We start from the raw sequence: 14262 nt of genomic DNA, 5'->3' as shown, positions 1-14262 counted from the left end.
ATTACAAATTCAACAATTTATAAATTATATTAAAAATTATAGTAGGTTTTATTATTTTTATTCTTAATATTTTTTCATATTTATTTTGTTTAAATATATGTGCATAGTGTATTATATATATAGTTATGTGTACTAATATGCATTGCCCTCCCTAACCAAATTTTCCGAATCCGCCTTAGCAATTAGGTGTAAAGGATAGAAGATAAGGGTTGGTGGAGCAACTGTTTTGGAGTTAGGTCGCATCTTCCATGTAAATACATGCAATCTAGCCTCTCGAGTTTACATAATAGAAGCTCAAATATTGTATAAGAATAAATTTAATAATTGTTAAATAAAATAATTATATTAAAATTTATAAAAAATTAATTAAAAGTATATATAATTTAATAATTATTAAATTTATTTTAATATAAATTATAGTTTTTCACAGTGAGGCTATCCATTAAAAAAAAAAAATTTCTAGTGGGCTAAACTTATGTTAGTTGGCTGCCCACAACATTTACTTTTGTTTATTTATTTTGGTAAAAGTCAACATTCACAAATAATACAACCTTGAATTGTCACTAATTGATTCCAAAATCAAATCTTAATTAATGCACTAATAGTAGTAATATACTATGTCCTTCCCCATTCGTTTTGACATTTTGGTGAGCTATCCTGTCCTAAGCCTAATTGAGAGATGTTCACTATAAATTATTTATCTAAATTTATAATAATTTTATATTTTTATTATTAATTTATGTGTACATATATTCTATATATGAAAAAAAAAAATCAAGCATATTTCCTATCTTAAACTACATAAGATTAGTTTTGAGTAATTTTTTTAAACTAAATTTGGAAAAAAAAAATTAACCAATGCATGGACTGAATTTATTTTAGTTATTTGACATTTAATGTATTAAAAAATGAAATTTATAATACATGAGAAAATATTTAAATAGGAGTAAAAATTGTTGATGCCAGCCGGGTCCAACAAAATGGGAGTAAAAATTAAGAAGGCATGTACGGACCCAGCAACTGAGACATAAACCCGCTTTCAAATAAAGCGACTCTTCACCCGACAACTCAGCCATTCCATTGCCTTCTCTCTTTTCTCTCACCATACCCATCCTCTCTCCACCGAAACCCAATCTCTCATATCGCACCTCAATCAATTCACCGGTCGGTATGGCTTTAGCCAACTTCTCTTCCTCTTCTAGATCCAATCTCCTTAAACCTCTTGCCCCCGTCTTGTCCTTCGCTGAGACTCTCCGCCGTCCGATCTCCACCTCGACCGATCCCCTCATTATCGAGACATCTGTTCCCTTCACTTTTCACAATTGCGAGCCTCCTTCCCGTTCTGTGGAGACCAATCCCCAAGAGCTAATCTCCTTCTTCCGCGGCATGGCTACTATGCGCCGGATGGAGATCGCCGCCGACTCTCTCTACAAGGCCAAGCTTATCCGTGGGTTCTGTCACCTCTACGATGGGCAGGAAGCGGTGGCTGTAGGGATGGAAGCTGCTATTACTAAAAAAGACTGCATCATAACAGCATACCGGGATCACTGTACGTTCCTCGGGCGAGGTGGGACCCTTCTGGAGGTCTTCGCGGAACTCATGGGACGCCAGGCTGGGTGTTCGAGAGGGAAGGGTGGGTCAATGCATTTCTACAAGAAGGAGGCAGGATTTTATGGAGGACACGGGATCGTAGGAGCTCAGGTGCCACTAGGTTGCGGATTGGCTTTCGCGCAGAAGTATTCTAAGGATGAGACTGTGACGTTTGCTCTGTACGGAGATGGTGCGGCCAATCAGGGACAGTTGTTCGAGGCGCTTAATATCTCTGCTCTTTGGGATCTGCCTGTCATTTTGGTCTGCGAGAATAATCACTGTAACATCTGAATATTTTCCCCTTTATTGATTTGCTTCTGCTTTTTGGTCGGGTTGCGTGAGTTATAAGCGATTTCAATTGGATGTTTTATGCGCAGATGGTATGGGGACGGCAGAGTGGAGAGCTGCTAAGAATCCGGCTTATTACAAGCGTGGGGATTACGTTCCTGGATTGAAGGTTAGATTGTTTAAGAATTTATCTGGTTTGTTATACTTTTTGGATTGAATTGAATTGAATCACGGTTGTGTTCCTTCTTTAAAATTAATCAAATGGCGTTTGTGATTGACTTGCTCTTTTAGCAAGTATTTGTATGGTTGTAAATATTCTTTAATTGTGGTTTTGATTATTTAAATTTAACTCCCTCTAATGATTTTTCTGTTTAGTAGCATGCATATTTTCTTTCTTGTACTGGCCATCTAACTTACCTGATGCCATATAGTACTATTGGCTGTTGGTACTATGTTAGCCTTTATGCTAACTCCCTTTTTGGATCATGGTTTATGGTTTCTCTACTTGTTTGGGAAGACCGTAGTAGAATAATGGTTTCTTAACCATCATTTTACCGCATGTTTTCAAACCACCAATTTGATGGGTTGGTATGGTTTAAAGATTTTGTATTTCCATTTTATCCTTGCATAAGACATACTTAAGTTGTTATTACGATGGACTCCAGATGTGTACTATCTGTTACTGTTGATATGGGTTTGTGTGTGCCAGCCCAGCATATGGTCTCCAGTCTTTCTGTGTCATCTAGCATAAACCATGATCAGATAGTTAATTCATATTTCATATTAAAATATTTTCTACATGTTTCTTGTCTTTCATTCTGTCTTGAACAGGTAGATGGCATGGATGCCCTTGCTGTGAAACAAGCATGCAAATTTGCAAAGGAGCATGTCTTGAGGAAGGGACCAATCGTGAGTTTTACTTTGTACAACTGTGTTTTATATATGTTCTATGTCCATGCAATCTAGTGTTGGCATTATTTGAATTATAGCACGTGCCAACCTAGACCATGAAGTGTTGGAGTATTGGAATCACTGGCTAAAGAGTTGCCTTAATAGCTTCCCAAACCCCCACACCCCCACAACCCCACCCACCCCCCCCCCCCCCCCAACCCATTGTGGACGGGAATAATTCATTATCCTAGCCAAGCTTGATAGAACTATGCTTTCCCTAGGAAAGTTAAGGATTAAATAGCGAACATCATGCTATAGTTGGTTGAATTTTTTTAAGGCACTAAATTTGGAATTTTGGATTTCAATTGAAAAGAAAATTTGACATACTCATAAAAAGTTGTAATTCTAAGTCCATATTTGATCCACATTAATGAATCTAATCACATCCGAATGCCTTAATTTGGAATCCTTCAATCTAAATGCGGGATTAACTTATTTGAATTCAGTAAGAAATGCTACATCATGGCATCTGTTTGTACCTATGTTCAATTAGATAGGCAAAACATATGTGATTTCACCAAATTCCAACTATATTTCTGGTCTTAGCAAAGCTAGTGTGCTAAAATAGTAATCTAATTGCTTGATGCGTTGAACACTTTTTCCTCTTAAGGTATTATGAATTTATTTGTTTATTCTAAATTTCTACTATTTGTGTCAGATACTTGAAATGGATACCTACAGGTATCATGGTCACTCCATGTCTGATCCTGGCAGCACTTACCGTACTCGTGATGAGATTAGTGGTGTGAGACAGGTTAGTGCATCGTTTACTTAACATTTTTGTTGTCTAAGGTCGTTTGTTCACTATTTCGGATGTTCTATGTATGTGTTGCTTTGTGGTATGATTTTCAGGAACGTGACCCAGTTGAAAGGATAAGAAAGGTGATATTAGCTCACGATCTAGCTACAGAGAAAGAGCTAAAGGTAATTTATTTTAACTTGTTGTGAGAAATATGCAAGGTTGTAGGGCATTCATTGAAAGCGACGCACCATGCCGGCGTCCGGGTGTGGTGTTAAATGAGCAAGGGTTCCCACATCATGGATGGGTATGGGTAAAGAAGTTAGTCTATAGAACAGATAGTAGAATAGATAGTGGAATAGAACACAAAATAGGCATAGAGAACAATAAAAGATATCATAGAATGAGATCAATTAGGAAGGAACAGGATAGGATGAGAATCAAGGTTGATATTTGGAATGTTGGATCACTTGCAGGAAAATTAAAGGAGCTTGTGGATACCTTGGAAAGGAGAAGGGTGAATATTGCTTGCATTTAGGAGACTAAATGGGTAAGAGAGAAAACCAAGAAAGTGGGTAATTCAGGGTACAAACTGTGGTTTACCGGAAAGGAAAGAAACAAGAACGGAGTGGGCATAATCATAGACAGGACATTGAAAGATGCTATAATAGCTGTGAAAAGAGTAGGAGATAGAATTATTTTAGTAAAGCTAGCACTAGATGGAGAAATAATAAATGTAGTTAGTGCTTATGTCCCACAAATAGGATTAGATAGTGAGAGTAAATAAATGTTTTGGGAAGATATGGATGATCTAATGCAAAACATACCGAATGAAGAGAATGTTTTCGTCGGTGGAGATTTAAATAGACATGTAGTAAGTGATAGGCAAGGTTATAAGAATGTTCATGGAGGTTTTGGTTTTGACAGCCGAAATGAGAAGGGAAAAAGCATCTTGGATTTTGCTATGGCATACAACTTAATACTAGCAAATATCTACTTTATACAAAGAGAGTCACATTTAGTAACTTTCAAAAGTGGGCAACATAGAAGCCAAATTGACTTCCTCTTAACCAAGAAGACAAATAGAGCTCTATGCAAAGATTGCAAGGTCATTCCAGGAGAGGCTTTAACAAGTCAATATCGGTTAGTGGTTTTAGATGTCAAGTTTAAGAACAATTCAAGTAAGGTTAGAAGAAACAGTGTAGCTCAAACAAAGTGGTGGAAGTTCAAAGGAGTAAAGCAAGTGAAGTTCAAAAATAAGCTTTTCGAGTTCGAAGCATGAAAGCTGGATATGGAGGCCAATGGTATGTGAATATAGATGGCATCAAAGATTAGAGAAATAGCTAGAAAAGTACTTGGAGAGTTTAGAGGACATGGACCACCTTCAAAAGAGAGATGGTGGTGGAATGAAGAAGTACAAAAGGCAGTGAAGAGAAAGATGGAATAGTATAAGAAATTACCTAAGTGTGATAATAATGAAGCATATGAACAGTATAAGATAGCAAAGAAAGAGGCAAAAAAGGCAGTTAGTTAAGCAAGAGCGCAAGCCTTTGAAAAGTTATATGAGAAACTGGGAATTAAAGAAGGGGAGAAAGATATTTATAGATTAGCAAGGAGGAGAGAAAAGAAATGTCAAGATTTCAATCAAGTTAGGTGCATTAAGGATAAAGAAGGAAAGTGTTAGTGAAAGATGAGGACATTAAAGAAAGATGGAGAAATTATTTTGATAATCTCTTTAATAATAGTAAAAATGGTAATAGCGTGAATATAGACTATGGAGTAATAGAAAAGAATGTGAATTATACTAGAAGGATTAGATATTTAGAAGTAAATGAAGCACTTAAGAGAATAAAAATGGGTAAAGCCTGTAGACCCGATGGAATACCAATTGAAGTGTGGAAGTGTTTGGGAGATATGGGAGTGACATGGTTAACTAAATTGTTTAATAAGATTCTAAACTCAAAGAAAATGCCTGATGAATGGAGGAGTATTTTAGTACCTATTTTTAAAAATAAGGGAGACATACAGAGTTGCTCAAACTATAGGGGAATTAAACTCATGAGCCATACTATGAAGTTGTGGGAGAGAGTTATGGAACATCGACTACGTCATGATACTTCTATCTCTCCCAATCAATTTGGCTTCATGCCCGGTCCTTCAACTATGTAAGCGATCTTTCTCATTAGAAGCTTGATAGAGAAATATAGAGATGTGAAGAAAGATCTACACATGGTTTTTATCGACTTGGAGAAGGGTTATGATAGTATTCCAAGAGATGTCTTATGGAGAGTGTTAGAACAAAAGAGGGTATCTATTAGATACGTACAAGTGTTGAAAGATATGTATGAAGGAGCAACTACTATTGTGCACATAGTGAGAGAGGACACGAGATTTTTCTATCTCAATTGGATTACACCAAGGTTCAGCTGTAAGCCCTTATCTTTTTACATTAGTTTTAGATGAACTGACGAAATATATACAAGAGAGTATCCCTTGGTGCATGATGTTTGCGGATGATATAGTTCTGATAGATGAGACGCGAGAAGGAGTCAATAGAAAGTTAGAGCTTTGGAGAAGTACTCTAGAGTTAAAGGGTTTAAGTTAAGTAGAACGAAGGCGGAATACATGCATTGCAAGTTCAGTGAAAGCCAAACTGGTGACAGGGAATGAGTTAGTTTGGATGGAGTGGTACTGTCCCAAAGTAATTACTTTAAATATATCGGCTTGGTCCTTCAAGTAGATGGAGAATGTGAGGAGGATGTTAGTCATAGGATTAAAGCCGGATGGTTGAAGTGGAGACATGCCATGGGAGTTTTATGTAATCGCAAGATTCCCAGTAAGTTGAAAGGAAAATTGTACCATACAGTCATACAACCGGCCATGTTATATGGTAGTGAGTGTTGGGCACTGAAGGAGTCGTATGTGACTAAGATAAGAGTTGCGGAGATGAGAATGTTAAGGTGAATGAGTGGCCATACTAGACTAGATAAAGTCCGTAATGAGAGTATTAGAGAAAAGGTAGGAGTGGTGCCAATTGAGGATAAGTTGAGAGAAGGGAGATTGAGGTGGTTTGGCCATGTGAAGCGTAGACATACGGAGGCTCCAGTTAGACAAGTAGAGCACATTAGGTTAGAGGATAGAAAGAAAAAAGGAGTAGACTTAAACTGACTTGGAGGAGAGTAATACAATATGACCTAGAAGTATTACACATTTCCGAGGATTCATTTAGAATGGAGAAAAAGAATTCATATAGTCGACCCTAAATTTTTAGAATAAAGGCTTAATTGAGTTGAGTTGAGTTGTGATATGTGATTCCTTCACTATTTGGCATGTTGCTTGAAATATTGTAAACTTTCCAAAATATATAATGCTCTATCCTTTCTTCACGCCTTGAGGAAGATTTTAGAATATTAATGTTGGGAAAAATGCAGAAATCACAGTGGAATATGTTGAAAAAACTGAATGTTCATTTATTTTCTATTCTTTTCAGGATTTTGAGAAAGAAATACGAAAAGAAGTAGATCAAGCCATTGCTCAAGCCAAGGTAAGGAGTGCCGTATTGTTTTAATTCTAAATGCAATTTATTCATGTCTGTTGAATGAAACTTTTCTTTAGCTCTCCTATTTCTAGTATGCTTCGATGTGTTTTTGAATCTTTGGGGTCCTGATGCTTTCTTCCTCTCACTTTCTTCTTTTAAATTTGTGTTAACAGGAAAGTCCGATGCCGGAACCCTATGAACTTTTCACAAATGTGCATGTGAAAGGTTTGGGAACTGAGGTAATGAATATTTTCTTGTGTCTCTGTTATTTTTTTTTCCTTCATTTTTTTCTTTTACTTTTAGGATAATTCTGTATATTAAAATGTGTTTAATCGCAAATTACTTGAGATTTAATAGGTTTTATTTCATTATGGATGATAAATTGATAATTAGGATATCCTTTGAATCAAGGATGCTTGAATGTGAAACTGCTCTACTAGCATATAATTGCTGAAGGAGAAATTATTCAGTGCTCCTGAAGTATGTGCTTCTTTTCTCTCATGTATGTGGGACTTGCTCTCTATATTTCAAGGAGTAGCTGAAATTTTGTGAGAATGAGGTGCACTAGTGTTTAGTGCACCTGGAGTATATTCTATAAATCTCCCTGCTGAAGAGTGAGAGAGGAAAAATTAATAGCATAAGTTAGTCAAATGACACCTTGTCAACTTAAAGATTGTGTATATCTTTAGCCAGTTTTATATTATGGGGTATGTTCCCAAGTGCAATGTCATTTAATCAGTATGCCTTGAAAGCAGAAAGTAAAGGTTTACTAATGAAGTCTGTGTCTGGTCTGAGTAATCTCCTTTTAATTCATCAGACTTTTTAATGCCATGCCTATTGCCTGAAGTGAAGAATTTGAGCATGTCACCACAAAATTGCCTCTCTCCTGTATTGGGACATTAGTTGTATCTTCAATTTCTTATGGAAATTTTAGTTCTATTAACATATAGCTGTTATCTTTCTTCTGATATTGGTAGTTTTCTAATTTTCAATTGCAGGCATTTGGAGCAGATAGGAAAGAAGTTAGAGCTGTACTTCCATAATGGAATATATGTGGAAAATGTTGAACCCTCCCCACTCTCAAAACCCTTTTACTCAACAAAAATGATCCAATATCAAATAAATGTTAGCAAGGATGGTCTCTTCCAGGCAATGATTTTGTTTCACATTTCTGTATAGAATACTGATTCTTCTCAAGGTGTGGGGTGGAAATGTTACTTTGTGTAGTTTTCTTTGGAGAAACTACAGTCGGATATCTGTGATCATCAATCGAATGGGTTGCTAATGTGCTCTGGAATACAAGAATATCCATTGATATGTGTAGAGTTCTTTTATTTTCTGCTCATTTTTTATCAGATTATGGCTGCCATAAGCATCCTTTTATCCTATCGCCCTGCGACTAATTATGTTGCATTTTGTTTTATACACTTTTGAGAATAATTGGGGTATGTAATGCTAAACGCATGCCATACTAATTTTGGTACAGGTGTCGTATAAAGTCTGTTGATGCGAGTAAAATATGTTGGTAAGCTGGTATCCCATGTGATGTTGTTTGGCTTTTGGTTAGGGTTGTGTTGAAAGTTACATCTGCTAGCAGATGCAGTTGGAACATGTTATGGTTACTGTCCCGAGTTTCACGAGTGGATTTAGTCCACCGGATGAGTACAACTCTTGGATGTGAGCTATTTTATTACGAAAATTATTACATAAGATGCATTAAAGGTTGGTTTCTCTCGTACGTTAGACTATGTATTTCATCTAATTAGATTTAAATATTGTTGAGAAGGAATGACGACCTACCCAATAAATAGTTATTTATTTAAAGGGGCTTTGAAGAAAGACAAAAAGAATTGGGTGGGCAATCTTCTGTTTTTCTCGGTGCTCTACAGCAATCAGGCATAAGAGAGACAATAACAGTATTAGTTACCTACTTTTAGGATTTGATCGAAGCTTTCGTTAATAGGCAAGAGATTTTAAAAATTTTTCTTCATTCTCTAACAGCTTATCTGTATTGCTGTTTATGGCACCGGTGCGCGCTTAGTTTGATTTGAGATTTGTCTAAAAATCAAAATTAAATTAAAATTTTAAGATGATTTTGATTTGATTTTTTATTTTTTTAATTTTATACAATTCTCAATTCTTTGATTTTAATTCTATAAAATATTAATTTTATTTTTAATTTTTAAAATAATTTTATATAATTATTTTCATTAAAAATCATTCTTGAATTAGCATTTAAGTTTCAAATTGAGTTATTAACACACAATTTATCATATAATATGTTTTTTAACTATTTCTAAATTATATAATATTTAATTATAAAAAATATATATAATAATATATCTTATAATATATATTTTAATTATTTATTAATTATATAATATTTAACTATAAAATATAAATATAATTAAAAATTAATATATATATATATATATATTGAAAATATATAATATATTCAAAAAATATAAAAAAACATATGTATAAATTTAATTTAATTTCGATTCGATTTTAATATGATTTCGGTTCAATTCTTAATAAAGAATTAGAACCGAACGAAAATATCAAAATAACTTCAATTTAATATAATTTTCATTAATTCAATACGATTCTTCAGTTCCATTCGATTTGATTTCCCCCGATAAGCAAAGCCCTATGCTACTCTTACCAAATAATGTGTTTTCTCAACAAGAAGTTCAATTGTTGTACCACGGAAATCACAAGCTCGAATACCCACGCCCACTTAACCAGTATTTTTTTTTTTTTTTTTTTTAATTTTCTTTTCTGTGCCGGTTCCTAGGATCAATTAAGTAGTAACAAGGGATCAAAACTTACCCGTCACATGGATGAGAGGTTATGAGTTCAAACCTCTAGTCAGCACGCAATCGACTTAAAAGAAAGCAAGTAATTGAAATGACTTCGAAATAAAACATAAATCTCAAATAAAACAAACTTAAGAAGCTGATAAATTTAAATATTGGGCCGGGGGCTTAGTAAGGCAACCTTCAGTGCCATCCAGAACCCATAAAAAACAGTAGGCCGACCATCTAAAAGAGTTGACAGCAAATTCATATTTGCAGAAAATTTAATTGACCAAGTCCATAAATAGGAAGCAAGCAGTACAGTTTGCCTATCCTGATCAGTTGAATGCGACAGTTGAAACATCACACAGAGAATTTCACACCTTCATCATCAGTTGAAGTTCCCTTAAAGATTGCAAGCTTCCCTTTGTGTTCTAGTAGTTTCAATGCCCGCATCAAAATTGTGCGATCTATCCCGTGAAGCTCTGAGGTTTAGCAAAAAGAAATTTTAATCAAAGCATGTACAACATGATGCTCAATGTATAATACTCGTGTCATGAGAAACTACAGTGGACTAGGGGTCTGTGCATGAGAAAGAGATTCTTGATGCAATGGTGCGCAGACAAGGAAAAAGATATCAGAAACTTTTTCTATCCAATTATTACTTGATTAGCATCACCATGAGGAATATATAGTTTTATTACTACATTAAGGTTAGGTATTGAATATCTCTTTAAGCAAGCAAAGTTTCCTATTTCAGTATTTCTTCAAGGTTTGGGGTTTCTCTTATGTAAGTTTTTAGTTGTCTTGTGAGGATTCACTGCAACAAATGGTTATTTGTGTTTCTGGTCTTCTCTTGGTTTTATTTTACATGACAATGGTCCTGCAGATTGATAAAATGTTAAAAATAATAAAAATACAGAATTTCAGAACCCAGTCCAATGTAGAAGCACACTCACAACACAAATTTTGTCAGAAAGGCACCAATAGAATGCCACTAGCTTTTATGCGTGCAGTGTGTATGTACTCAGCTCAACCAGACTTTTAACATGGATCAGTTGAGGTCAGCAATATAACTCCTTTTTCTCTATTCTAAGTTCTAACATCACAAGTACATCATCAAAACAGCTGCAATATATTTCTCCTTGTTTTACGCTAAAAATGGCTTCACCATTAACTACTCGAGGTAATGACATTCCCTACTTTCAAAGCTATATCCTATGAGGTGATTCCCTCTCTCTCTCCACTTTCCTTCCTTTTATCTAATTGGAATATGAGGTGATGCATTTAAGTCAGATATTAAAAGACAATCAAAGCAGTAGAGTTTAGATCCTATGTAAAGGCGGGTGCAACTCTGCAGGCGCCATCAATTAATTATAAAGTAGCATATCAAGAACTTTAAATAAGAGGGAGCAGAGCTTTGACGGGAGAGGAAGAGCCCATAATAATCCTACAGCAATACTAATGAAATCACTAAGCATTGGGGTTTCCTGAAATCATTTTCAAAACCCCTTTCATCAAAGGATCCACAAATTTTTTACCTGTTCCCCGAGATTCAATTCCTGAGCGTATTTCCTCAATAGTCATAACGCCATCCTCTAAACCATTGTCCTTCACCTAATGAGATAAGCAAATATATCATATGGATAACACACAAATCCAATGCAATGTTCACTATTTTAAACACAACTGACTCACAAAACGTAAAATAATGTCAGCCCAATCTTGGATGCGATGCCACAAAATAAGGCATTTCCTATGTCCTTTGTCTAACCATTCTGCGCGGCCTGTTAGAACATGGAATATAACAGATGAAGTATTAAAATTATAGTAGTCACAACTTTTTTTCTATATAAAGTTGACCAATTTATTTTTCAGAAAAGTTCTAAAACGGACCCTATGATTACACATATTACAATACGACTTCAAGGACTTTTTCCCCCATTATTTATCCTAACAATCCCTCCTTTAGCACTTAAAATTCCAACTTGGCATACATTGTCAAGTGTCAACTGTAGCTTTCTTGGTGTTCATGTGATTGATGTGACATTTACGTAGCAACTAGCAACCTTGTGTCCCCATATCAATTTTTTAACTATTTTGTTCTTAGGCCTATTTTTATGATTTTTTTTTAATCCGAATTGAGTTCAAGTTTCTAATCAAAGCTCCCAGCCAGTGTTCACCATGTCCCATTGCAAACAAGCAGCCACCATAATAAATGGAAATTGCAGTTTGACCACCAGTCACTGCCAATTTCTTTAGTGTCAATAGGATTTCAGGAAGAAAATTAATTCTTAAAGTCTCCTTCTATTTCTTCATTACTATTGTTTCCATAAAAATAGAAAATTAAGAAAACAATGTAACACATAACGGCATCAAACATATAAATTCACAGGATTGTCAAATGGAGAAGGAAAAGAAAACAAAAGTAGAGAAATATCTGACTCCTTGAAATATCTATGCATAGCCACGAGGTCTGATTTTGAAAATTTCACTAAAGAAAATAAATAAAGGTTAAGGCCAGCAAGAATAAAACTAACCTTCTGTAACTAATGCTGAGAGAAATGCTTTTCTAGCTTCATGACTGAGAGATCCTGCATCACACAAAGAGGAAAAAGCTGATAAAACACAATGCAGATGGAAACAAAATCCATAACATCAAGTGAGAAAGACTTCCCAAGCTTTATCACCACTAAAATCTGAAAAAGTTCATTTCTTCATCTTAAGAACTCCACACATTCCACATATCCTTTATTCAAATAATGAAACTCTAAATACAATGGTTTTGTAAGCATAATGGCATTGCCACGAGAGTCTACTACAGTTTTGGAGAACTGATTACATATGAACAACCTAGTCAGAACCTAAAGCAGATATAGGACTTACTTTCAATCACAGGGTTAGAGAACAAGGGAAATTCTTCTTCCAATTCAATCACAAATATGTGCTGTGTTTTACAATAATCAAGGATAAGATCCTTCCAGAGCTGTACTTGCTTCTCTCGAGTGTCCCTAACTGGCTGCAAACTAAGAATGATGACAAAAAATGTAGCAGAAATTTATTATATAAAAAAATAGAATCAAGAAGAGAAAAGCAAACAGTTGAGTTAATACTTAATAGTAACAGAAAAGAAAATGTGGCATCCAACACATGAATAGAGAAAGAGAGAACAACAGTACTCTCCTTTGGATTTTTTTTTTTTTTTTGAGAAGTAAATTTGGATTTTATAGAAACTCTAGAGACAAGCAAGTTTAACTGAGGTGGGATATCTTCCACCCAGTTCATCTCAGAATGAAGAACATTAAAATAATGGGCAAGAGCATGTGCCACAGCAGCAGAAAGGGCAGGAGAATACGTGAAGTATGGTGGGTAATTGAAGAACTGGGGTAGTTTGAAATCACCCAATTTCTGCATCTCTTTGGTGCTCTCTCTAGAAAAGAAGCTACAACTGCATCGCTGCAATTCAATAAAAAGACTTGGCCTTTAGCGGTAGCATCATCATAGTGTAAGTATAAAGATCATACCAATGTGAAATTCACACACAACTCTCACCTTTTTTCCCTCCTTGTTTTCCAAACAGAGAGGAAACTAGGTTTCGATTGATTAAAAAGTTTCGATTAGGCCCCAGTTGATCAGATAGCGAATCGACAATCAAGTTGCTGTTTAACGTGTGAGAACGGAAACGAAAAGACGACAAACGAAATCGAATGAAGAAGAAAGCTCCTCTTCACGCCGGAGATATTGATCGCGGTGCGAGTGATCGGCAATCACATAGAAACACGACAGATTTGGCTGCAGTTCAGAGTCTTTTATTGCCAAATCCCAAACAAAACATTACCTTAAAGTTGTAATCCTAATAAAATGAATTTTAGAGTTAACATTGAAAATAGCTGCAAATATTAGGGCTTTTTATGTAAGTAACCCTAAAGTTTTTATCACGCGAAATAAGAGTGATTTTTAGGGCACGTTCTGAATTTTGCTTCCTGTTCATTTTTATCCCAATTTTAATTTATTATTAAAAATTAAACTTTAAATCATCCTATAAAAAAATCTTTTAACCGATAATAATATTTTTTTAATTAAAATATATTTTTTATTTTCTTATATATTTAAAAATTTTTCATTATTTTTATTAATATTTAATTTATTATAAAAATATTAATATTATCATAATAATTTATTTTTTATATTAAAAAATTTAATTCTTTTAATTATTATTTAAATTTATCATAAAAATATTAATATTTTATATAATTTAAAAAAAAATTAATCTGAAATCTCATTATTACACATTAAAAAATTTTATAAAATAAAATAAGAATTTAATAATTTTTTAATAATAAATCAAAATTAAAAAA

At 34.4% G+C, this 14262-nt stretch overlaps 2 protein-coding genes across 2 annotated transcripts; one reads left to right on the top strand and one right to left on the bottom strand.

Annotated features, from left to right (window-relative positions):
* The first annotated feature begins 982 nt into the window (after positions 1–982).
* On the top strand, positions 983–8423 carry LOC110643980 (pyruvate dehydrogenase E1 component subunit alpha-1, mitochondrial). Its single transcript, XM_021796529.2, has 8 exons — positions 983–1870; positions 1968–2047; positions 2710–2787; positions 3488–3583; positions 3682–3753; positions 7059–7112; positions 7280–7345; positions 8105–8423. The coding sequence occupies exons 1-8, from the start codon at positions 1171–1173 to the stop codon at positions 8147–8149; spliced, it is 1191 nt and encodes a 396-aa protein (XP_021652221.2). The 5' UTR covers positions 983–1170; the 3' UTR covers positions 8150–8423.
* Positions 8424–10046: 1623 nt separating this feature from the next.
* LOC110643989 (vacuolar protein sorting-associated protein 25) lies at positions 10047–13859 on the bottom strand. Its single transcript, XM_058152813.1, has 7 exons — positions 13457–13859; positions 13260–13360; positions 12791–12930; positions 12445–12498; positions 11603–11691; positions 11446–11521; positions 10047–10389 (listed from the first exon to the last, which is right to left on the bottom strand). The coding sequence occupies exons 2-7, from the start codon at positions 13316–13318 to the stop codon at positions 10268–10270; spliced, it is 540 nt and encodes a 179-aa protein (XP_058008796.1). The 5' UTR covers positions 13319–13360; positions 13457–13859; the 3' UTR covers positions 10047–10267.
* Between the last annotated feature and the right edge of the window lie 403 nt (positions 13860–14262).

Source organism: Hevea brasiliensis, chromosome 9, assembly GCF_030052815.1.
Source record: "Hevea brasiliensis isolate MT/VB/25A 57/8 chromosome 9, ASM3005281v1, whole genome shotgun sequence".
Lineage (NCBI taxonomy): Eukaryota > Viridiplantae > Streptophyta > Magnoliopsida > Malpighiales > Euphorbiaceae > Hevea > Hevea brasiliensis.
This window is presented reverse-complemented; position numbering and strand designations above follow the sequence as displayed.